General features: G+C 42.1%; 1 protein-coding gene, 1 long non-coding RNA gene and 1 other non-coding gene across 5 annotated transcripts; 2 read left to right on the top strand and 1 right to left on the bottom strand.

Moving 5' to 3' along the window:
- The first annotated feature begins 599 nt into the window (after positions 1-599).
- On the top strand, positions 600-23726 carry Cwf19l1 (CWF19 like cell cycle control factor 1). 3 transcript variants are annotated; one of them, XM_027407246.2, is made up of 14 exons: positions 600-728; positions 3209-3293; positions 4177-4255; positions 5394-5495; positions 7483-7697; positions 9244-9362; positions 10652-10736; positions 12563-12703; positions 13562-13673; positions 14569-14648; positions 18844-19053; positions 19765-19884; positions 20610-20707; positions 23081-23726. In XM_027407246.2, the coding sequence occupies exons 1-14, from the start codon at positions 706-708 to the stop codon at positions 23223-23225; spliced, it is 1614 nt and encodes a 537-aa protein (XP_027263047.1). In that variant the 5' UTR covers positions 600-705; the 3' UTR covers positions 23226-23726. The 3 variants fall into 3 exon arrangements, with proteins under 3 accessions (XP_027263047.1, XP_035297708.1, XP_035297707.1); XM_035441817.1 differs by having other exon boundaries at positions 673-728; positions 4193-4255; XM_035441816.1 differs by lacking the exon at positions 600-728 and adding an exon at positions 896-1327 and having other exon boundaries at positions 4193-4255.
- Positions 8025-12565, bottom strand: LOC113834824. The gene is made up of 2 exons (XR_003483699.2): positions 12149-12565; positions 8025-9641 (listed from the first exon to the last, which is right to left on the bottom strand). It is a non-coding gene; the product is annotated as an uncharacterized LOC113834824 (long non-coding RNA).
- Positions 19434-19578, top strand: LOC113834849. Its single transcript, XR_003483742.1, has one exon. It is a non-coding gene; the product is annotated as a small nucleolar RNA SNORA12 (small nucleolar RNA).
- Positions 23727-25070: the final 1344 nt, after the last annotated feature.

Raw genomic sequence — 25070 nt, forward strand, 5'->3', positions numbered from 1 at the left:
CTAATTCAAATAAAAAAAAAAAAGAAAAAGTTACCAATAAAACAGAGGTATTAGTACGTGTGAGGCAAATCATTTGATATCTCCCCCACCCTCAAAAAGCATTGCAGAAATTGTGGGGGGAAAAGAACCAGATTTGAGGTTTGTTTGGTTTTTTAATTTTTCTGTGTAGTTCTTCTGGGTTCTTCTGTGTAGCTTTGTAGACCAGGCTGGCTCGAACTCAGATCCGCCTGCCTCTGCCTCCCGGGTGCGCGGACTAAAGGCATGCGCCACCACCACCGGGCTCCAAATGTTCTTAAACAAAAGGAAAACAACACAAAAATTACTATTTTTCTTTTCTCCACTTCTTTCACTTTTTCCAGAGTTTCCCTTTTTTTTTTTTTTTCGAGACAGGGTTTCTCTGTGGCTTTGGAGCCTATCCTGGCACTCGCTCTGGAGACCAGGCTGGCCTCGAAATAAACAGAGACCCGCCTGCCTCTGGCTCCCGAGTGCTGGGATTAAAGGCGAGCGCCACCAATGCCCTGCCAGAGTTTCCCTTTTAAAGTGAAAACGCGTAGAGATTTTGACTCTCTGTTCGCCCCGTAGATAGGTGAGTTGTCATTGGCTGCTCTTCGTGACGTCACATTTCCGCGCCCGGCGTTCTAACCTTAAGCTCGTGTTGGTGCTTCCAGGTTTGGGTGGCTGGCCCAGCACAGGCTGTAATCCCCGATGGCTCAGCAGCCGCTGCGACTGTGAGTTACCTGCCATCGGAAGACTCAGGAACCCGGTGGGGGAAGGAAGAAGGGAGGGAGGCGGGAGTAGAAACTGGGGTCGTTTTCCAGACCGGAAGGGGAAGACGGAGGGGAGGTCGCGGGGCTGCTGGGAGCTGGAGGCTTCCTGCTCTCCTGGTGTTTTTCCACCCAGTGTCTTCGGAGTCTCTCCAAGAGATAAAAACTTGCGGAGCCAGAATTTTTTTTAGGCCCACCCTGCTTCCTACACACCATCTCCATTTCATTTCTCCCCTCGAGGCATTTGTTGGTTAGCCCAATATTTGCAGACATAGGGTGCATTGATGGGCATCGGCAGTCACGGCCCCGGCGAACTTTTGTGGCGTGGCCGGTTAGCGAAGACGACACATTATTCAGAAAGACTACTGAGTATCGGCAGTGTGTCTTGCATGGGGCCAAGCGTTGCACAGATATCTTGATAGCTGATAGTTTCGACCAGAAGAACAGGTGTCAACGAATGCAGAAACGTAGAGAAAAGGTTGGCGGTTCTGGAGGATATATAACGGTATTTAGCTTAGTGGAAGGAGTTAAGGCTGTCCTGAGAAAGTGAAGATTTAACTCTGGTAAATATTGTCTTCAACCCCGAGAAGTCATTGAAATGTTTAAAAGCTCCTTAGCGTGACCCAATTTTCTTTGTGGAAAGTGATCCAGTGGAAAGGTGGTAAACAAATCAGCCAAAGTAGAAGGAAGGTAGGATTAGTTAGAGTGAGAGCAGAGGGAAATAGAGGAACTGATGACTTGTTAATCAGTAGGGTGATGTTGGTTGTGAAGAACTCCCACTGTAAGGTCACAGAGTTCAGTCTTAAGTCATTGGGATCAGAAAACACTGTAAAAGGACCCACACCAGATAATGAATATTGAATGTGCCTCCCAGGAATTGATCATCAATGGGGGCTGAAAACATTTCTAGAGGTGCTTAGAGAATAAATCAGAAGCCCGGCTTAATGGTTATGAAAGTTGGTTCTGATATGGTACAACATGGGCTTTGGAAATTTTGAGAAAGAGTGGCTTTCTCAGCTCACCAGGAAGGCTTCAGAGATTTACTAGGCCTTGATGGATGGGAAAAACTTTGAGGATGAGTACAGTGGGCCTATTAGGAGAGAGAAGTAATAGCAGAGACAGAGAGTGATCAGTTGACAGTTTGGGGAGAGCTCAGTTAGAAAAACTAAGAGGAAGTACTAAAAGAACAGGCCAGAACCTGAGGGAAACTTTCTACAGGAAATGGGCACCCTGTAATGATTCTGAGGAAGGAACATTAAACTGATGACTGAATGTTGATATGTTGAATGGGTAGAAAGAAGAGAAGGCATCCCAGCACTCAGGAGGCAGAGGCAGGCGGATTTCTGTGAGTTCAAGGACAGCCTGGTCTATAGATGGACTGCCGGGATAGGTTCCAAAGCTACACAGAGAAACCCTGTCTCGGGTAAAGAAAGAAAGAAAATGTTCAGTGGTAGAAACAATAAAAGAACCCAGAGAGACATACTGACAAAATGATAGAAACTATAGTGTTTTGAGTTAAAAGACATTAAGAAAATAAGTAAGGGCTGGTGAGATGGCCCAGTGTAGAGGCACTTCCTGCCAAACTTGATGACCTGAGTCTGAGTACAATCCCTGATGACACACATGGTGGCAGGAGAGAACTAACTCTCTCTGGTTGTCCTCTGTCCTTGACGTGAGCCCTGTGGCACATATATGCCCTCCCCTATATAATACCCCCCCAACCTTAAATCAAACAAAAAACAATGTAAACCAGAATTTGAAAGTCAGAAATTAGCTGTCGGGACAAGTCACTTCACAGCTTGTGGTAGTCCACCTAATCAACCTCAGCTCTTGTCATTTTCTCCTTCCAGCTCTGTAACACTATGCTCACCTCCCATCATAGTGTCTTCCATATACATTTATGATCAGAGAGTCCCTTATTGTAAACTCTGAGACTTTAAAGGAACCTACCTCCTGTTATAATTCTACTGTGTCCTTAGGGTAGTATTTGGCACATTGAACTTTGCACAGTATAGTTGTTCAGTTTGTGTTTACTGAATGATGACTGGAGCTGTGTAGTAGGTACAGCAGTGGAAGCAGGAGAATAGAATGGTTATAACAAATGTTTGGAGAAAAGATTTACTTGGATTCTGGTTAAATAAAGGACTTGTTGACTCCCAGTGGCTATGTTGGTGATAAACCTATCCATAAATCTTGGGAATGAGAAGGAGGTGGCTCAATTTTGAAGACAGGAAGAACTAAATTTTAGAAATGGTGAATTGGAGGTGTTGGTGAGATCTCCAGGAAAATCCATCTGGTGGCTAGTAATTGTTAAAATGCAGCAAGGGTAGAAGATACTTCGAGCCTGAGTCATATCTCTAGTCCAGAAGACTAGATGTGTGGATACCAAGCCTAACAGATCCATTTGTGTCTCCTGAATTGCTGTGTTTATCTCTTGTTTGCAGCTTGGCTTGTGGAGACGTGGACGGAAAGTTTGATGTTTTATTCAACAGAGTTCGAACAATACAGAAGAAAAGTGGGAACTTTGATGTAAGATGACCATTTTAACTGATGCTTTACTACTGTAGTCAAACATTAAAGTGTGGGATCCTTTGTTAGTTTATGATTGACTCCATTTTGTTGTTTTGAATTTTTTTTACATATGAACGTAGTAGCTATGGACTGATAGGAGAAGGGAGAGCTATTTACTGTCCAGTTGTTGATACTGTGTGAATTTCAATCTTGTTACTTTCTTACTGTGCCCAAAACTAAACCAAACCAACTGAACAGAGCTAGGCAGTTGTGACACCTAGGTTTGGTAAGCACAGATCTACTTCATGAGTGTGTGCTGGGAATTAAATCGGGTAACAGATGTGCAAGTGCTTCACAAAAGAAAGAACTGGAAATGAGTGTTATATGTGGTTGCCAAGTAGATAAAGTTCATAGAATACAGAAACGTAAGGCAGATGCAAGGAGAATTTGTTCACTGTGTTAAAGGTTAGTAAAAACAGTGGGTAACAAATGTGGTGTTCTGATGCTCCGTATCTCTGAAGGCTAATATTTAAGTTGTGCATTTCACAGAGGAATTTTTTAAATGTCTGTTTCAACACCACTGTGTATTCCAAGGAAGGAGAAGGATAAAGAGGCCCTGGGAATCTTTGGAAAACACTTAAATTCTGCCTTCTCAAAGTTCATATCCTCCACTCTCTCTCCCCACCCCAACTGAGATTTGATTATCCGTGCATTGGAGTTTAATAATCCATAGAATTATCAGTTAATTATCTTTTCTTAAAGATGCTTTAAAATTCTACAAATTAACAAAGAATAAGTGCTTGGATTAAGACTACTACATAGAGTAATTAACTAAGTATTAGTCAACAATGTGATGTTTCTTTTGTTTTAATCTCATATATCTTTAAAAAACTCATTTTAGCTGCTGTTGTGTGTAGGAAATTTCTTCGGCTCTACTCAAGATGCTGAGTGGGAGGAGTATAAGACTGGCAAAAAGAAAGGTACAGAAATTATTATTTAATGTGTTCTAACAAAATGTCAGGGGCTGTAGTTGTTGGATTGCTTTTCACATATTAGTTGCCGAAGATTTCTCTCATGTATCGGTGAGCATAGATGCTCTCAGAGAGTTTCTCTCTTGTCCCTGGTGGTATATGCCTGTGGTGCTAATACCTGAAAGACTAAGGTAGGAGTATCGTAAATTCATAGCCAGCCAGTTTGGGCTACATGGCTAGAGTGTTTAACAAAACAGAATAATGAAGAGTGGTATGTCCCTCTTGAGCTCTGCATTGGGCTGAAAAGAATGCATATGTATAATCCATTTTCTTCACATTTTGAATTTTGTTCAGTTTCATTCTAACCCAAAAGAATGCTCATTTAGACTGCCAACAATGGACTGTGCAGCAAGCCTGCCCTTTCATTGTTTTCAGTTTGTTTGTTTGTTTTTTTTTTAAGCTTTTATTTATTATGTATACAGTCTTCTGTCTGCATGCCAGCAGAGGGCACCATATCTCATTCAAGGTGGTTGTGAGCCACCATATGGTTGCCAGGAATTGAACTCAGGACCTCTGGAAGAGCAGTCAGTGCTGTCAGTGCTCTTAACCTCTGAGCCATCTCTCCAGCCCTCATTGTTTTCAGTTTAGTGCTTTTTTATCAAATGCTTTTAAAAAATATTTTATTTTCTTTATTTCCTAGCTCACTTTGTAGAAAAAAATTTATTTTTGTGTGCATTGATGTTTTGTCTATGTATGTGTCTGTGTGAAGGTACCAGATCCTCTGGAACTGGAGTTACAGACAGTTGTGAGCTACCATATGGGTGCTGGGAATTGAACCTATGTCCTCTGGAAGAGCAGATAGTACTCTTAACTGCTGAACCATCTCTACCAGCCCTGTCTTATATATTCATTGACCATCTACTTTTAAGATGGTAATTCATTGGCCTAGATATGGATCATCTTGTAGTCAAGCCACAGGGTTGGATTAGGAACCCTTAGTGGTGAGCCTGTTCTGCATTTAGGATGGCTATGGAAGGAACTCTTAGGCTCTTTACTCTCGCTATGACTATTTTACCTTTGAGGAAGCATTTCTGGAATTTCAGAGCAGATCCAGTAACCACATCGTGTCACACGTTTCCCTCATTAGCTCCTATTCAGACATATGTGCTTGGTGCCAACAACCCGGAGACAGTACAGTATTTCCAGGACACTGATGGGTGTGAATTAGCTGAGAACATCACTTACCTGGGTGAGTTAATATTTGTTGTTTGCAATGAATTTAGTAAAAGATTCCCAGGGATCAGTCTCTCAGGAGTGTGTGTTCACTGGATCCTTCTGCCATTGCTGCTTGAGAAAATAAGGAGTTTGTTTGTTTTTTCCCTCTGGGGAAGACTTTCCCTCCAAGTCTGCATCTGTACCTTTGGACAGTGATGTTTCTTCTTCATTGTTTCTCTCTTCCCCTCAATCTCCTTGTGTTCCTATAGCTCTGTACACACTTTTCAGCCAACCTGAGTGACCAGTGCCTTGCTCACAATTTATAGAGCACTTAAGGCATACGTTATGTTCAAATAAAAGAAATTCCATCTTTGTCGTAGGTCTTGCTGCATACATAGACCTTCCTTACTAATTTGGCCAACTAGCTTTATTCTAGGCTTCAGTCTAAGACTTGGCAACTCAAATTTTTAGTTTTTATCCTTGGGCTTTTTCATTCTTTTTGTCTTTTTTCCTGTTTCCTAATTCTAGGTTAAAACTGTTCAGAGCCCCATGCATTTCTTCAGTGCCATAATAAAAGCAATTGTCAAGTTTTGCTGTTGTTCTCTCCCCACCCTCTGCTGTTAGTTTACTGTCTCCTGGATCGTTCAAGTCATGATATTCTAATTTGGTTCCTTCACATTCCTTTGTGGTCTTGTGTCTCTCGAGAGCTCTGTGTTGCCATGTTAGAAATGCCCTCCTTCACCCTTCCCACCATACTTTGCCATTGCCTTTCATCCTCCATGCAGAGTGGTCCTCACAGAAGCCAATTCCGCTTTCTCCAATCATATGAAACTCCTTTATGCAAATTGTTGAGGGAAACATGTTTTATATGATTTAAAATTTATTATTATATTATTATTTGTGTTACTGGATTTAAACCCTGGGTCTCACACATTTACTAAGTGTGTGATCTGCCACTGAATTGTTGCTATAGTCCCTGTGTTTATGGTTTTTAAATTCTTCATCATTAGTAGGTGTGTGTGTGTGTGTGTGTGTGTGTGTACATGTGCACACATTTGCCACAGTGTGAGTTTGGAGCTCAGAGGGCAACTTTGTGAGTTGGTTCTCTTCTCTCCCCTTATGTGAGTCCTAAGACTGAACTCAAGTTTTTAGACCAAAGCAAACATCTTTCCTTGAGCCACATCACCAGCCCTGCTTTTAAAAAAGGATTTATTGTTATTTTCTGTGTATGGGTGTATTACCTACATATATGTATTCATGTATGTGCATTACATGTGTGCCTGGTGCTCTTGGAGAGAATTACAGACTTTTATGGGTATTAGGAACCACACCCAAATCCTCAGAAAGAGCAGCAAGTGCTCTTAATGGCTGAGCCATCTCTCTCGCCTCTCTGCTTATTGATTTTTAGCTACAGGTGCGAGACAGACATTCTCAAATCCATTTGTTAGAGATACGAACATTGGTCTGACTTGTCACAATCAGTGTGCTTTTTCGATTTGTATTAAGAACACTGTTATATTTGTCAAGCAACTTATGAGGTGAATTCCACTGAGCCATGTCTTTCAACAGGGATCTTGTTGGTGGACCTGTGCCACTGAACTGAAAAGTAAAAGCTGAGAAGAGGGTCAGGCTGTTGAGGAAATAGAGTGAGGGGAAGCAAGGAGATGATAGTATTTGGTGAGAGGCTGTCATGGAGTGGGGGAGCCAGATGCTTGAGGACAGTTGAGTGTACAGACACCAGCTTGGGAGAATCTGAGAGAAGGGTAAGAGGCCACTGGGAGTTTCAGTCAGTGACCAGCAACCGCCACGTAAGAGGTATTCATACTCATGGAACAAGAATAGTGTCAGAACCAGACAGTCTGGATCCCCACAGCCAGGTGGGACTGTAGCTGCGGGAGCTCTACTCCTTCAGGCGTGTAGAAAGGCAGAGAGCCAGGAGATGGAGGCATGGGGAAAGAGAGTAAGCAGCATATTTCCTTGTGCAGTTTTGACTAAAGCTCGTTTCTTTTCTTTGAACCCAGGTCGAAAAGGTTTCTTTACTGGAAGCTCAGGGCTGCAGATTGTCTATCTCAGTGGCACAGAGTCCTTGAGTGAACCAGTCCCGAGTCACAGTTTTAGTCCCAAGGACGTGTCTTCCCTGAGAACAATGCTGTGTTCGGCCTCCCAGTTTAAGGGTGTTGATATCTTGCTCACATCCCCGTGGCCCAAGTATGTGGGGAACTTTGGGAATTCCTCTGTGAGTAGTGCTTGTTCAGCTGAAAATTTTAAAGCAAATTACACTGTTTAAGTTGGGTTTTAACATTTTTCTCTTTATTTTGAATATTTTAACTCTTAGTACCTTTTACTAGAAATGTTTTGTGAAAGCCTTCAAGATTCTGAAAGCTACATCTACTGACAAAAACAGTTGATCTCATAAAATATAATTTAAAAATGAGGTTGCTGAACCTTAGTTATAAATGAGTGGCTCCTGAAAGTATTTCTCTACAAGTGCCCTCCCTTTGCCTATGTCTTTATATATTTTGCAAGTTTATGAATTCTCAGTGGAAAGATTTACAGTTATTGGCATCTCTCCATTTTTTTTTTTTATTTTTTTTTGGGGGGCCATCAAAATATATCTTAAAATTGGGCCATTGTAAGGTTGAATCTAGTAATGGAAGTATCTACAGGTGAGAAAGGCTGCTGAATACTAATTGTCTGTTAGCGGCACTAACATGACATGCATCTAAGCATTCATAAATAGTCTTGAGAAGGGGCCCTACAAGTAAACTATGACAGATAGACATGGCCTAAGGAAGACCCTGAAAAGGTTGTGTAAGGTCAGAAGCCTCAGCTGAGCCTCAGTGGGGGGAAAGATAAGACTGAATTGGAGAATGAGCCCTCCCAATAGACTCAGAACTGCAAGTGATGTTCCAGAATGTACCGTGTGGATCAGTCCTTGCTGACTCAGCACTAAGTGTCCATGACCATAAAAGTCAGCAAGATGCCAGGCACACTCAGGAGGATGTCAGAGGAAGAGCAACCGACGTCTCCATCTGCCATCCCATGGTTACTCCACTTCTAGAAAGGAAGCCCCTTATTCTGGCGACAGCTAAAAGTCAGCTCGGGGCGGCAGGGATGGAAACTTTAGTCAAAGTTTATAAATATGCATATAGGTTTTTTTGTTAGTCTTTTTGTTTGTTTGGTTGGTTTGTTTTTTTCAGACAGGGTTTCTCTGTGTAACAGCTATGATTGTCCTGGAACTTGCTCTGTAGACCAAGCTAGCCTTGAACTCTCAGAGATCTGCCTACCTCTGCCTCCTTAGTGTTGGGGTTGAAGATTTTTAACAAAGGTGTGGTTGTACCACTTCCTTGGCTGAAACGAAAGAAAGGCTTGTGTGCTTATGAGTCCCTTGGATGTTTGCTGGATGCCCGCAGCTCTGAATGTTAATATTTAGGTTCCTTTTCTGCACTGACCATGCCTCTGTCAGATACATAGGTGCACTGTGAAGCTATTTATGGAGACATAATTTATAAGTTGTAGGAAGAGCCCTGTCTTCAAAAGAGCTCTTCATGTGTGCTTTAGAGGTTATTATGGAGGCGTTGTCTTATCTTGTACCTGCTCGTTTCCAACAATTGTGCTGTTCCTCTAATTGTAATAGTCCAATACTTTTATGTGTTTGATTGCCCTACAATCTTGCAGTTCACTACAAGTCCTATTTGAAAGATATTTCGAAACACTTTCTTGTTTCTTTGCATTTCTTCATAATTTCTGAGTCTGTGGATAACCAAGTTCCCATTTACTAGGGAGAAGTGGATACCAAAAAATGTGGCTCAGCCTTGATCTCCAGTCTTGCCGCAAGTTTGAAACCAAGGTATCATTTTGCTGCTTTGGAGAAGTCGTATTACGAGAGACTCCCATACCGGTGAGTAACATCTCAGGGCTCTTCTCTGGAAACTTGCCATCATCTTGTTCACTTTTAGCCATATATCTTGGTTCCTTCTAATGCTAAGGGACCAAAACAAGTGAGTGACTGTTTCAGGTTTCTTTTTGTTGCTCTGCTCTGGTAACTAACATATTATGGCCAAAAGCAATGTAAGGAAGAAAGGGTTTATTTTCCCGCTTCTAATTCCAGGAGGATTCACCATGGAGGGGAAGGCATAGCATGGCAGCAGGAGCAGGAAGCTGGCTGGTCACATGTTATCTATACATAGGAAGCAGAGAAAGAAAGACCAGAAAGTGGGCTAAGACTCTAAACCTTTAAAGCCCCTGACAGACTTCTTCCAACAAGGCTCCACCTCCCCAGGTTTCCCCAACAGCACCACCAAATGTTCAAAAAGCACATGAGCCTCTGGAGGACATTTCCCATCGAGACGCCACACTCCTGAGTCACTGATTTTCTCTGAATTTGTTTCCTAACTTGAAGTAGAAGGGGTTAGACTGACTAGAAGACTCCTTAAAAATTCAGGGTCTACCATTACAATGCTGGGTGGTCATCGTGGATCATTAGGTCCTGTGTTGTTGTCTTGCCCTGGCTGTCCTAGAACTTACTATGTAGACCAGGCTCTGCACTGGTAGACCAGATTGCACTCACAGCGATCTATCTGCCTCTGCCTCCCAAGTGCTGGAATTAAAGGCGTGAGCCACCACCGCCTCGCTCACACTTTAAATCTAGGTTTTAGAGAAAATGTGTAGTATTTGTCTTTTTGAGTAGTTTGTTTCTCCTAATGATTTCTAGTTCAGTCCATTTTCCTGCACATGTCTTGCTTTTGTTTTTATTTGTGGTTGGGAATTCCACTGTGTATGTGTACCATTTTTAAAATCCATTCATGTGGTACACAGTTAGGTAGTTCCTTTCTTCCAAGTGCAGAGTATAGAAGTAGCCTGGATGTACACATTGTTTGAGTAGAAGCCTCGTGGTACATCAGGGTCACAGGGTGGCTGTGACTGTGGTGTATGAGAGGTCCCCTAGTGCTGTAGCAGCCGCATTTAAGGACTCTGCTGTCCCCACCCTCACCACCATCTATAGTGCTGAATGAAAGAAGAAGGAGGGACTGTTTGAGGGAAGGAAGAGAACCAGGGCAGGTGGCAAGGGGAGGGGCATGAATTAAAGCAAGGTATCAAGCTTCCCATATGAAAATCCATGATGAAACCCATTACTCTGTATAATAAAGTAAAGTGACTGAGATCTGTTATCTTTCAATTATATTTTAGAAACCATGTTGTTCTACAAGAAAGTACACAGCATGCTACCCGCTTCATAGCACTAGCGAATGTTGGGAATGCAGAAAAGAAAAAGGTAATGATTTGAGTGTTTGGTTACTCTTCATTGTCTGCTTGGGAAATGGTTTTCCTCTAGGTTGGCATTCAGACCTTCTGGCCTCCAACTGGAAGTTCCCAGCAGCTTCAGGGACCCCTTTCTAAAGGCGGGTTTCCTTGAGTGCTTTTTGTAGGAGCCTTAAAGAAAGGCTCAGTGAGATGAGACAAAGGAAGAAATGGTGTCCTTCCGCCCGCATCATGTGGTTGCCGCTGGTTTCACATGGTTTGCCCTCAGGTGAAATGCTTACTTGCTTCCAGCAGCGTCATTGATCGGAAATAATAAAATCCTCTCAGGAATATTCTTAAAGCTTGGTGCAGTGGCACATGCTTAAATCCCAGCACTCAGGAGGCAGTGCCATACAGATCGCTGTGAGTTTGAGGCCAGCCTGGTCTATGTAGTGAGTTCCAGGACAGCTAAGACCCTGTCTCAAAAACAACAGTAGTAGCAAACATAATGAAACATGTATGTATGTTAATTGAGCGTTCCTTAGCTTTTTGAATTATTAGTTATACTGGAACCTAGAAAATAGTGCAGATGGTGAAAGAAAATGAATCAGCAAAGTAGTTTGTATGTTTTGCTAGTGCTAAAAACTAGATTGTTGATTTATATAGCTAATATCAAAATAAGCAGTTCAGTGAGAGAGTAGAGTAACCGTCCTCTCTAAGCTGATTGTTTTCTATAGCATGTTATGGACAGTGTTAAAAAGAAAAGGCGCTTGTTCTCTGTTTTAAGCTTTGAAACCTATTCTTGGCAGGTCTAAACTGTCACGTTTTAAGCTGACCATTCAGACTGAGCAGTGCTTTGTGATTTTAGCCTCTTACTCAGTCTCAGAGATGTGCATTGCAGCTCATGTCTTAATCAAAAGTGCACAGTTTTAACTTGACAAACCCCATTTATCTCAAAATTATGTTCCAATGTATATCCTTTTTAAAAAAGATTTATTTATTATGTATACATGCCTGCATGTATGCCTATATGACAGAGGAGGTCACCAGATCTCATTCTAGATGGTTGTGGGCTACCATGTGGTTGCTGGGAATTGAACTCAGGTCCTCTGGAAGAGCAGCCAGTGCTCTTAACCTCTGAGCCATCTCTCCAGCGCCTCCTACATGTATATCCTTAACAGCTGTGCATGTTATTCTTTTCTGCTTCTCTGTACTTTGACTGGATAGTGTCAGTTTTTCCTAGTACAGTTAAATGGAAGATAGTGTATCCTTTGAACTTCAAATTTCATTTCTATATTGTGTTGAGGTAAAGATATATTTATGCCTAAAGTTGTCTACCTTATGCCATTAGCCCGTATATGAATTGTTTCCTTGTTTGCTGCTAGTTCCCAAGGAAATGAATCAGCACATGTAAGAATTGTGTATTGTCAGAGTGGGAAAGCTTACCTAGTCCAGTTGGAGTGTTCATTAAAAAGACGGAAAGAGGTGCCACGATTCTGTTGACAAAGTCCCCAGAAACAGAAGATGCAGTGACAGCAGCCGAAATGCCCTCCAGGCTTACAGAACAAGTCCCCTGAGCCTTGTAGGGAGGGTTGTCACTGTTCCCTTATCCAAGTGAAGGACCTAGTCTGTCTAAGGTCCGGGACTTTGATTTGGTGCTCATTACTGTGCAGGCCCTCGTTAGCCATTGCAGAGGCCACTGGAATAGCATTTGCTCCACTGCAGCGCATTCTCGGAGCCACAAGCATGCTTGTGATTTTACTTATGTCGGAGACTTTCTGTGAAATTGTCATCATAACCTGGGTTGAATATACTGAGACAACAGTATTTTCCCTAATGTTATGTTCTTTTGTTCTGGAGTATCTTTATGCATTCAGTATTGTTCCCATGAAGCTAATGGCTGCAGCAGAACTGGTAAAACAGCCTCCGGATGTCACCGAGAATCCTTACCGAGAGTCTGGAAAGGCAGCAGCTATAGGAAAACATGTTCCTGCCCCTCAGGTGAATTCTGATTGTGGGCTGGGATTCAGGGCCAGGTTGTCCTCTGTAGGTATGCTTTTTCTGGTCATAGTTTCATACATTAAGCAAGTTCAGATTCAGATTCAATGTTTTTCTTCTTGGCAAATCATGATAATATTTAGAAGATTCTAAAAGATTGTAATTGAGTTCACTTTTTAAATTTTTTCTTGAGGTTAGCAGTTCAACGTTGAGTATTTGCCTAAGTCAATTCATACAGTTTCTCCTTGTCTGAAATGGATTATTCTCGGTTTTTCAGGCAAGAGCCCATTGGTAGCAGACATTTATGATTTTTAGTAGAGAAATTTACTTTGAAGAAGTTTCTTAGTAGCAGACTTTTGGAAATGAACTTTTCTCCACTAAAGCAAGGACCGTCATGTTTTCATGTTGGGGGCGTGGTCTGCTTTCTTGGACCTTTCTGTCCACTGAGAAGCACTCTTCTGCCTCCTCCTTTTACCTTTGCTCCAAATGGCTCTTTGACCCACTTATCTCTTTAGTTGAAGTTGGACCAGACTTGTTTCATCCTGAAATTTTAGGGCCACTCCATGTCATTATTGGGAGAGGGGAGACAATGTAACTGGGTTCATACTGCTCCGGCTCGGGGAAGAATTGCGCTATACGTTATCTTTCAGAAGAGGTAAATGTGGTGGTGGTTGGATAGGTGTGCTGAGGTCCAGGACTGGGAATCCAGAAGATACTTCTCTTCCCTAGAATAGGCCGGGCAGGGCAGGGCTGAGAGGAAACATAGATATGAGTGACAGGAACGTTCCCTTTTGTTTGGTGGTTGGTTACTGTGTAAAGGCTAGCTGAATAGCATATTCCTCCCCACTTGGGCCATTCCAGGAAGAACCAGCCTGTCAATTCTTCTTCGATCTGAATGAAAAGCAGGGAAGGAAACGGTCATCTACGGGCAGGGATAGCAAGTCTCCTCAGGCCAAGCAGCCACGCAGGCCTCGTAAGTACCTTGGTCACCTTTGGAAGCATTAACCTTGTGGTGGGGGTGGGGGTGTGTGGCATCGTTTGTAAAGTAGCATTGCTAAGAGCATCTGCCAGCAAAGAAAAATTGTGTGGAGAGCAAAGTAAAAATAGAATAGTATAAAAATGCCTGACTATGAGGCTGCTTGAGACTCTTCCTATAAGAGAATAGAAGATGCTCCTTTTGTCTCTGTCAAACATGGTTAGAGTGTATACAACCGATGTGAGTCATGAAATAATAAAATAGTCAACTGAGAGGAAGGACTTCCAGACCAGCTTTCATTGAGATTCTCTTTTCTTCACCGTTATTTTAAAGAGGTGAGTGTGACCTTAGGAAGGTCCTATGGTTATGTGGCTAGCTGATGTCATAGCTGGGACTAGAACTGGGGTGCCTGACAAACCCCCACCCAGGTCAGTGTTCTCTCATTGTAGCCCCTTGCCAGTTGCATGCTGCTTTACTCGATATGTGATGATCTATTTGTGGATTGATTATCAATTTCAATAGTGGTTTAGTTTCATTGAAAATGGTGCCAGGCATTGGGCACTCATAGTGAGAAACACAAGTCCAGCCCCCTGGGGCAGTGCTTTGCAGTCTTTGCAGTATGTATAGATCAGACAACAATGAACTCTCTATTTCAAATTTTGAGTTGTTGTTGTTGTTGTTGGTATGTGCGAGTGTGCATACATGCTTGCTGTAGTGTGCACGTGCGAGTGAGAGGATAACTCTGGGTTGAGTTCTCTCCTTCCACTGAGGGTTTGGGTATGGAGCTCAAGTTGTCAGACTTGTGTGGCAAGCACTTCTACTTGCTAAGCCATCTCACCAGCCACAAGGATAAATTCTGTAGGGTGATTATGTCTGTTTCTTTCATATGAAGCTCAGCCTCCAGGACCTTGTTGGTTTTGCCTTGCCAGCCCTGAAGTGGAAAAGCATTTGGTGGTCAACATTGGCACACATGTAAGTTACTTCATTGATAGGTAGCAGAGAAGAAAATGCCTATTACTTGTTTTACTAACTGCATGGTATATGATCTGCTTATCAAATTCCCCCCTTCTTCCTTTCTTTCTTTTTCCTTCCCTCTCCTCCCTGCCTCCCTCCCCTCCCCTAGAGTCTCTACATAGCTCTGGCTGTCCTGGAATTCACTGTGTAGAATAGGCTGACCTCAAACTCACAGAGATCTTCCTGCCTCTGTCTCCCAAGCGCAGGGATTAAAGGTGTGTGTCACCACTGCCTGGCCTTTGTGGCTAACTAGTGTGGCTAGCTCTGCACTCTGATCCTCAGGCAAGCTTTATTTGTTAGATCATAAACAAAATATCACCACATTTGCCCATTTTAAGTGTATAATTCCTTGATATTTTAGTAAGCTTATTAAATTATGTAACCGTCATATAATAGAGGTTTAGATGCGAGGTGTGATGATGTACACCTTTAATTCCAGCACTTAAGAGGCAGAGGTAGGTAGATCTCTTGAATTCAAGGCCAGTCCGCTCTAGTTCATAGCAAGTTCCAGGACAGCCAGGGCCACACAGAGAGACCCTGTCTCAAAGAAAGGATATATAAAATAAAGGTTTAGAACATTTCCATCAATTCAGTAAAATTTCTTAGACATATTTACAGTAATCTTAGTTTCAATCCTCAGCCTTGGCCACCACTTGCATACTTTGTGTCTTTTTAGGTTTGTGGGGTTTAGACATTTCATTTAGTTGAAATCATAAAATAGAAGCTTTTTCTGTCTGGCTTTTTTGACTAGCATCATATTCTTAAGGGTCATTCATATTGTAGCTCATGTATAAATGTTTTATTCCTTTTTATTGACAATTAGTGTTATACAGCCAAACTGTTTTCTATTCACTTATCGCTTGATACCATTTTATTACTCTCAGGGATAATGTAATATTTGCATGTGTTTGTGAATGGAAAACATGAATCATATGTTTATTTTGGCAAATGTGTGTTTAAACTTAAAAGATTTTTGTTTTGTTTTGTTTTTCAAGTCAAGGTTTGTCTGTGTAGCTCTGGCTGTCCTGGAACTCACTCTGTAGACCAGGCAGGCCTTGAACTCAGAGATCTGCCTGCCTCTGTTCCTGCCTCCCAAGTACTGGGATTAAAGGTGTGCACCACCACCCAGCAGATATTTTGTTTTTAATCATGTGTGTGTTTGTTGGTATATGTTCTTGTGAGTGCGCTGCCTGAGGAGGAAGCTGTGAGTCACCTGACATGAGTGTTAGGAATTAGGAACTGAGCTTTGGTCTTTCTACAAGAGCAGTGTGTGTTCTCAACTGCCAAGCTCTCTCCAGCTCTCTTTTAACCTTTGAAGAAACTGTCAAACTGATTTCCACAATGACATTATTTTATGCTCCCAGCAGCAACATTCTGACAGTTTTGGTTTTTCCATATCCTTATTAATACTGCTTAAAGTCTTGCTTCTCCTTTCTTGATAGTGTTGGAGACTGAACCAGGGTCTTGTGCATATTGGGCAAGAACTCTGCTATTGAGAGACATCTTTAGCCCGTTCTCTGCCATTTTGATTATGGATGTTAGTTTTTGTCACTAGAAGTCCAATGCACTGTCCTTTGCACCACAGAGCCACATGGATGTTAGTTTTATAGGATCAGTTTCACAAGCACTCATTGCCTGTCTCCCTCTATAGGATGACTCTTCTGTATATTTCCTAGATTCATCTATGCTTCTTGGAGTATTGGTTTTCTTAATTTCTCACTGTTTTAAATATATCTGTTTTCCCTGTTTTAAATAGTAGAAAAGGGAGTCATGTCTGACTTATATACACATACTAGATATAAAATGTTGATATTTTAGTCCAGTGTTGTAGCTCATACCTGTAATCCCAGCACTCAGGCTGAGGCAAAAGGATTGTCACAACTTCAAGATCAGCCTGGACTACATAGTCAGTTCTAGGCTAGGCTGGACTTCAGAGTGAGGCTTTGTCTAAAAAATACAACAAAACCACTAGGAACTGAAGTTCATTAAGCAAGTTCATTTTAAAAAGACTAAAGTGATTAATTTAGTTTGGCAGTCAAGGATTTTATTAGTCAGGGTTCTCTAGAGTAACAGGACTTATAGAATGAATCTCTCTATATGTCTATATCTATACATAACGTGTGTGTGTGTGTGTGTGTGTGTGTGTGTGTGTGTGTGTGTGTGTGTGTGTGTATTTATTAGAATGACTTATAGGCTGTTGTTCAGCTAATCTAACAATGGCTGACTATGAATGCAAAGTCCAAGAATCCAGTAGTTGCTTAGTATATAAGGCTGGGTGTCACAGCTGGTCTTCAGTGTACACTGGAATCCTGAAGCAATAGACTCTAATGCCAGTAAAGGTATTTCTTGCTACCACGAGGAGAGGAAGCAGGCAAAAAGTGAAAGCTTCCTTCTTCTGTGTTCTTTACAGGCTTCCAGCAGAAGGTGTGACCAGATTAGAGATGGGTTTTGCGAGCTCTAAAGATCTAGATTAAAGATCTGGTTTATAGCCGTGTCCTCCCAGCTCAAAGACCCCCATTATAAGCGTACCTTCCCACTTTAAATTAAGCAGAAACCCCTCACTGGTGTGCCCTCCATATTTGGGTTTAGTTAATTTCAGATGTAGTTAAGTTGACAATCAAGCCATCACAGGTAACTATGTACCATGCCTGATGTTTCTAGGATAATGATTTTAGTGACATGATTGCAGCACATTGAATCATCTATGGAGCTGATGACCCTGAGTGTGATGACTCGGCTAGACAAATCCCCATTGAACATCTTATGTCTCAGGGAATTCATTCAGGGTCACATTTCTCAGATACTTTTCCTCAGGGGGCTCAATTAGACATTACATATTCAGGCTCTGTAATGATAATTGTCTTTTTCTTTTACTTACTGCAAAGCCTGCTTCATCACCAGAGTTATAGTTGCCCTCCAGCCCCCTCTGAGGGTTTGGGGAGGGTGTTGTTTTGGTTATTAGTAATGAGACCCTCTGTTACTTAGCTGGCCTCAAGTTTGGGACCCTCCTGCTTTAGCCTCCTGACTAGGTAGAACTCCAAGTGTGTATCACCACACCTGCTCCTTGAGGTGTTTGTCAGTGAACTTAGGTCATGTGGGAAATCAGCTGTGGGTGTGCTTAGTTCTCTGTTGATTAAATGAAGGATGAGCGTGCTTTGGTTTACAACTGGTTTATTTTTAAGTTCCTATGTATTTGCGCCTGTTGATAGTCCCTATGTATTTGCGCGTGTTGATAGTCCCTATGTATTTGCGCGTGTTGATAGTCCCTATGTGTTTGCGCGTGTTGATAGTCCCTATGTATTTGCGCGTGTTGATAGTCCCTATGTATTTGCACGTGTTGATAGTCCCTATGTATTTGCACGTGTTGATAGTCCCTATGTATTTGCATATTCCTTGGCCCTTTGCTTGCTCACTCAGAGCATCTACCGTGCAGACAATGGCTGTTAGAACAGTGCAGCATTCTTGACGATTTTGATTTTGTTTTATTGTTATTGGTTTTTTTGCCTGGACTGAGGCTGGACTTTAATCTTCTACCTTTGTTGTTGTTGTTTGTTTTTTGAGACTGGGTTTCTCTGTGTAGCCCTGGCTGTTCTGAAACTTGATAAGTAGACAGGCTGGCCTCAAACTCAGATCCACCTGCCTCTGCCTTCTGACTGCTGGGATTAGTGCATGAGCCACCTCACTGATTTACATTTTTATTTTATTTTATTTTACAGTTTAGTGTTTGGAATATCTCTCATCCATCCGTCCATCCATCTATGCATGCATGCATCTATCTTATTTATTTACATCCCAAAAAGTACCACCCATGAGCAGCCAGTATTTTTAACCACGGAGCCATCTCTCCAGCTCCTGTTCCTTTAAAATCAAATCTTTTCAAATGTGATCTTTGTTAAGAACATCTTGGATTGCGTGTAGTGGTGCAGGGCTGTAGTCCTAGTACTCGGGATGCAGAGTCAGGAGGATTGTGAGTTTGAGGCTGCCCTGTATAATATAGCAGGATCCTGTCAACCTATGTGGTTGCAGGGATGGCGGGCAGCACATCTTGAGCATTTGCTCATGTATGTCAGGCTCACTGTGTATGTATAGGAGTTTCTCTCTGGAAGATCATCTGTGTAAGTAGCTTCTGTCTTGCTCCGTGATTCTTCTGTAGTGCTACCTTGCCCTGGCTAAAGGAGGCTTATCTGATGACCATGTACTCATCCTGCCTATTGGACACTACCAGTCAGTTGTGGAGCTTTCGGCAGAGGTGGTGGAAGAAGTGGAGAAGTATAAGGCTACTCTGAAACGATTCTTTAAGAGTCGGGGGAAGCGCTGTGTCCTGTTTGAGAGAAATTATAGGAGCCATCATCTCCAGCTTCAGGTAGGTGTCATCTGCCCAGGAACTTGGAGATCCTATGGGGACCTTGAGATTGATAAATATTTAAGTAATTATGACCTCAGTATTGAATTTAATACTTAGAACATTTAATTTTATTTTCATGATAATATTCCAATAGTGGTTATTTAGAGGGCTGAGAGTATCTCCTGATAATCCCAGAGATTTCATAGGGAAGTTCATACTGGGGGTAAGTGACTAGCAGGATGGTGTGTGCCCTGTTTAGAAGGAGTGGGTAGTTAAGAAAGGTTCCAAGGCAGGTAAAGACATGGGCTGTGGAAGTCCCACATGATTGAAGGCTTAGAGGTAGGAAGCAGTTTCCAGCTATCATGGGCTGGTACATCAGCAGTTGAGTGCTTTGTGTCTTTGGTGGTAGCGTCTTTCTGGCACATTTGTTAAGTGTTCAGATGGGCCTGACTCTGCCACGTACATTATGCAGGAGCCGGCAAAGTCTTAGAGACAAAGAGTCTCTCTTGGGAGTTTCCTGATGATAGATCGGCTCCCATAAGTAACTGGTTCTCATAAGTTTAAGTCCTATAGCCAGGCCGATGGAGGCCGTTTGGCTTGAGGAGAATGTGTGCTGAGGGGTGTTCACCACCACCCCAGTGATGGATTTCCTATTCCTCTAAGACTTTAAAGACAGCTTCTTTGGAATCAGGACAAAGAGTTTCTTGTGTTTTTCCCACACCAACCCAGGTCATTCCTGTGCCCCTCAGCTGCTGTGTTACGGATGATATTAAAGATGCCTTCATTACCCAGGCACAGGAGCAACAGATAGAGCTGTTGGAAATTCCAGAGCACTCAGACATCAAGCAGGTGAAGCAGGAACGGGTGGTGATGTTCAGGGAGGGGTTAAGATCTGGGTTTTGACAAGATGAATCAGAGGTACTGTCAAGGTATTCCAAAACTACTAAATAGTGGGCCGTTTGGTACTAGAATACAGAATGTTGATAGGACTGGAGATGAAGAGAGCATTATAATGAAGTCTTAGTGGTTTCCTAGGAAGAATAAGGGATTAGACACGTCATAGCTGGGAAGATGGCTCAGAGAGGACTTGAGAGTTTGATCTCCAGCAGCTTTGTAAAGGTCAAGCACTGGGACAGGTGCCTATGATCCGAGCACTGAGGAGGCAAGGGCAAGAGGATCCCAATCTCTGCCCAAATTGAAAGGCTGTGGGCTCATTGAGAGACCCTGTTTCAAAGCACAAGGTGGAGAGAATTGAAAAAGTCACCCAGTGCCATCTGGCCCCCACAGGCATGTGGAGTCACCTACATATGTAATCACACACATGGGAATAGGTATACACATATGCAAACACATATGAGTTAGACAAAGAAATTAGACACATCCTAAAATGGGAATTTAGAAGGATGGGTACCACTAGGAATAGATTAGCTTTTTAAACTCTAACTCCTATATTGTCTTACATTTAAAAAAAAAAAAAAAATTCTAGGCCAAATTCTTTCTAAATTGGAGTTTACAGGAGACGAGTGAGCTTTTTAACTGTGATCTTTGTTCTCATACAACTCTGTTCATTTCAGATTGCACAGCCGGGAGCAGCGTATTTTTATGTTGAACTCGACACAGGAGAAAAATTATTCCACAGAATTAAAAAGAATTTTCCTTTGCAATTTGGAAGGTTTGTATGTTTTCACTCTATTTGGTATATTTCGTTAGACCTATAATAAAAACATAGTCAATGAAAAACCAACTAGGGAATGGTCTGTCCCCAAGAAGCTTACAGTTTTAGAGCAGGTCAGTGTTACCATCATATGATGTAGAATTTGAACAGTACTGAGCTGATACATGTTAGTAGTTTTTCTTTTTGTATTAGACAAAAAGGGGAAGTGTGGTGACATATTACTTATGATTTATTAAAGCTTGCCTGAGGATTCATAAAGCAAAGTCAGCTTCAAGCTATAGAGATCAGGCAGTGGTGTTGCACACCTTTTTTTTTTTTTTTTTTAAGATTGATTGATTGATCGATTGATTGATTTTGTGTGCATTGTTCTGCCTGCATCTATGCTTGCGGGCCAGAAGAGGGAGCCAGATGTCATTACAGATGGTTGTGAGCCACCATTTGGTTGCTGGGAATTGAACTCAGGACCTCTGAAAGAACAGCCAGTGCTCTTAACCTCTGAGCCACCTCTCCAGTCCCAGGTGGTACACACCTTTAATTCCAGGACTCAGTAGTCAAAGGCAGATGGGTCTTTCTGAGTTTAAGGTCACCAGATTACATGAGATGAATCAGTCTGAAAGTTTAATAGAGTTCACGCCTGTAATCCCAGCACTAGAGAGATATGAAAGATAGGAGCAGGGTCTTCTGTCGTCTGCCTCAGGAGTCTCCAGCCACGTTGTGCAGAGCATAGCAGTCTGAGTGAATCTGGGGAGCAGTGAAGTCAGGAGCAGTTTGAGGATCACTCCTTTGGTCTGAGCTGAGGTAGAGTAAAAGCTAGTGGCTGGCTGCTTTGCTTTTCTGGTCTTCAGGCAATCTTTTTTTTGTGTTTTGTTTTGTTTTGTTTTGTTTTGTTTTTCGAGACAGGGTTTCTCTGTGGCTTTGGAGGCTATCCTGGAACTAGCTCTTGTAGACCAGGCTGGTCTCAAACTCAGAGATCTGCCTGCTTCTGCCTCCCGAGTGCTGGGATTAAAGGCGTGCGCCACCACCGCCCAACCAGGCAATCTTTAATAAATCATAAATAATATATCACCATACAGTACCATGATTGAATTTTGAGGAATATTGTACTTTAGAAACTCAGAGAAGGAAGGACTCATTTCTACTAAATGTAAGATCCCAAGAAAGGGCTGAAAGTGAACTTAGAGATAGACCAAAGGGGGAAAAGACAGGATGGGAGCATTCCTCGTAGAATAAAGTGCTACCACTGAGCATGTGCTGCTGGGTCAGACACCAGCAGGAACTTCACACTGTGTCATCTCATTTAACCTTCCAGTTTTGTTGTTTACATCCTGTTATCCCAGTTACCGGAGTGAAGCATGGTGCTCTCAGCAGTGCCCCGCAGAACTTCATACAAACATGAAAATGCTCTATAGAGCTGCACTGATACAGTAATCGCAAGTTATGTGTAGCTGTTGGATACTTGAAAATGGGACTGAGGAGCCATACAATTGATGTATTTATACTTAATACAGAAAATGTTTATATCTTAATTTTACATATGAAGAAACATGCTCAAGTTTGCCAGGCAAACCAAAATTTGAGTTTAGATCCTTTGACTTTCAGAGGACCACTGTGATTCATTTTCACCTTTTTTATTTATTGTATTATCAAAGTTGAAATGAGTCAGATAGAATTATTTCTACTATATTAAAATAAAGGTAAAAATATAAACCATTAGAAATCAGAAGCTGCAACTGTATGTTTCTGTGTACAATGTTTTTTTCACATTGAACTTCTCAGTGACTCATGCAAATGAGAGTTGCCTAGAAGGACAGGGCGGAGGAGTCTTAAGTGAGAATGGGTATGACGTGTCTGAACCAGGCCCTCCAACTCCCTGTTTAGTCCAAATGCCAGAGCTATGGTTTAAGACAATATGTAACAGCTGCTGGGAATGTGCTTTGGTTGTATGGCTTCTGTACTCCACCAAATCCTATATGGAAGGCGCTCTTGTAAGTGAACCTGCAATCAAGGGGAAGAGTCATAGACATCAAATAGCAGGGCTTGGAAAGAAATTAATTATCTGATTTTCCTGACACCAGGGCCTATTGTATAGTTTGTATGTGGTGTTCCTTCCCAAGTACTCATATGGTTCCAAGTTTTTCCAGGGAAGGAGAAATAAATGGGGTGGGAGAGATCACTCAATATGGCATCGATTTTGATAGATAGGATGGGGAGATGTGAGTCGGGGCCAGAGACCAGTATGAGCGGTAAGAAATCTGCATACTCGTTAGATGCTGCTGTTTAGAGCTGGCTGGCTGGCTGGCTGCAGAGAACAGAGGATGGGTGAGTTTCAGTTACCACTGGCATTTTCTCTTCTGTGTACTCTCTCCCCAGGGAGGTACTGGCCAGTGAAGCCATTCTCAACATTCCTGACAAGGCTGACTGGAGGCAGTGTCAAATTAGTAAGGAAGAGGAGGAGACCCTGGCTCGACGCTTCCGGAAAGACTTTGAACCTTTTGACTTCACTCTGGATGACTAGACAAAGGAAAAGGCACTTTATGAACCTCACAGGAAATTGTCAGAGCCTGTTTTTGAAATGAAACTATAGTCTCCCATGGGGGCTGCCTCCCTGCCTCTTTTCCATATATTCCCATGGAAACTGCCTGCAGCAAGAGGTCTAGGATTGACTTTAATTTTTTTTTTTTAAAGAAGTCATTCTGAGATGCAATTGTATGTTAAAAGAGTGTCTGCTACATATTTCTAAGAACTGCTGTGTTTGTCTACATCTTCACAAACTTAAACCTTTGAGGTTGGGTGTGGTTGTTCATGCCTGTAATCTCAGAAATTGAGGAGTTGTGGCTGGAGGATTGCCATGAATTCAAGGCTAGTCTGATCTACATAGCAAGTTTCAGGCCAGGCCAATCTGGGCTGTGGTGTAAGACCCATCTAACCTCCCATCCCCCAACCCCACCAAAGAAAACAAAAATAACGGGCCCCAAATCTTGTAAATGATTAAAAGGGAGTAATTTTCTAAGGTTGATAACTGTCTTATATAGTGCTTACCACCACTGAAGTGAAGTTGTGTGTGTGTAATAGAGACAAGAACTTTATACTTAGCAGTTACTCCAGAGTAACAGCAACTCAGTCTGTGGAAGGGAAACGCATGGCTTTTGCTAATGTTCTCTCACAGCATCATGTTTACATAAAAGAATCCATTCCATCTTTCCAATATTTAACTCTGTTACGCTAGAAATTTTTCTAAGTTCCAGGAGTATATCCAGTGAGTGCCCTAACATGGTGCCTCTTGTTATGGAGTTTATAGTCTAATTGGGAAAGGAAGTGGCAGATTTAAGAAAATGAGTTCTTCCTTGAATGTATTGCTTTAAATACTGGAGTTCTCCAATAAATTGCCATTAGATACTTATGAAACCCAGGCGATCGGGGTTGGTGGTGGGGCTTTGGATGAATTTTAGATGTTTAAGATAACGGAGTTATCTGACAGGGGTGTGCCCAGAGTGCTGTTAGGTAATTCTCAAACTCTTGCAGATCTAGGTTCGAGGCAGGACTTTAGGGATCACCAGGGTATAGACCATAGTGAAATTACAAAATAAAATAGGGCAAGTACTGTCAGTCCCAACCTAAAGATGACTATGATTTAAGGAGACAGTGATCCAGTGAACAGTAAGTCCATGGAGCAGGAACTGTGTGACCACAGGAGAAAGCCACATATCTGAAGCCAGAAGAGAACTGCCCTTCCTTCTTTATTGGTCACTTAAGGTCCAGATACATTTTCACTTAGTTCTCACAAAAATCTCTTGACCCTCCTTTTCACATATAAAAGGGGGGGGGGAGGGATGTCAGTCTAGGAAACCCGAAGAGTGTGGAGCCATTCTACAGCTAAACATAACAAAAGGCCAGGCCTTTAATCTTAGCAGTCAGCAGGCAGATATCTGAGTTTGAGGTCTGTCTACATAGTGAGTTCCAGGTCAGACAGGGCTATTTAGACCCTGTCTCAAAAAAACAAAAATATGTCAACAAACCTTGACTTATGTTTTAAGAATAGAATATTTAAAAAGTGAACTGTAGGAACCAATTTGAATGGCCCAGTCAACATTATCCTGTCTGTAGTTTTAAGTATCTCCTATTCTTGAGGGCAAATTATGAAATTATATCCCATCTGTGGAAACTGGAAACACTCCTATCTGCCATACACAGCAAATGAGGTTCTCAGAGGCTCGTTTGCTATTACTTTCAAGTTTGATATTCCAACTCCATGGAATACATGAAAATTATAGAATCAATTAGTCGGGTACTTATTATCAGTGACCCACAACACCGACTTGCATACAGACCCTGAGAATTTGATTCTATGCCAAGTCTTACA

This window comes from Cricetulus griseus, chromosome 3 (genome assembly GCF_003668045.3).
Source record: "Cricetulus griseus strain 17A/GY chromosome 3, alternate assembly CriGri-PICRH-1.0, whole genome shotgun sequence".
Lineage (NCBI taxonomy): Eukaryota > Metazoa > Chordata > Mammalia > Rodentia > Cricetidae > Cricetulus > Cricetulus griseus.

Excerpts from the sequence above, each read along its gene's own strand:
- Cwf19l1 (XM_027407246.2), top strand. The coding sequence starts at position 706 with ATGGCTCAGCAGCCGCTGCGACT. Across the intron at positions 5,496-7,482 it reads TGAGAACATCACTTACCTGG|GTCGAAAAGGTTTCTTTACT; the intron begins GTGAGTTAATAT and ends CTTTGAACCCAG. Across the intron at positions 20,708-23,080 it reads TTTCCTTTGCAATTTGGAAG|GGAGGTACTGGCCAGTGAAG; the intron begins GTTTGTATGTTT and ends CTCTCTCCCCAG.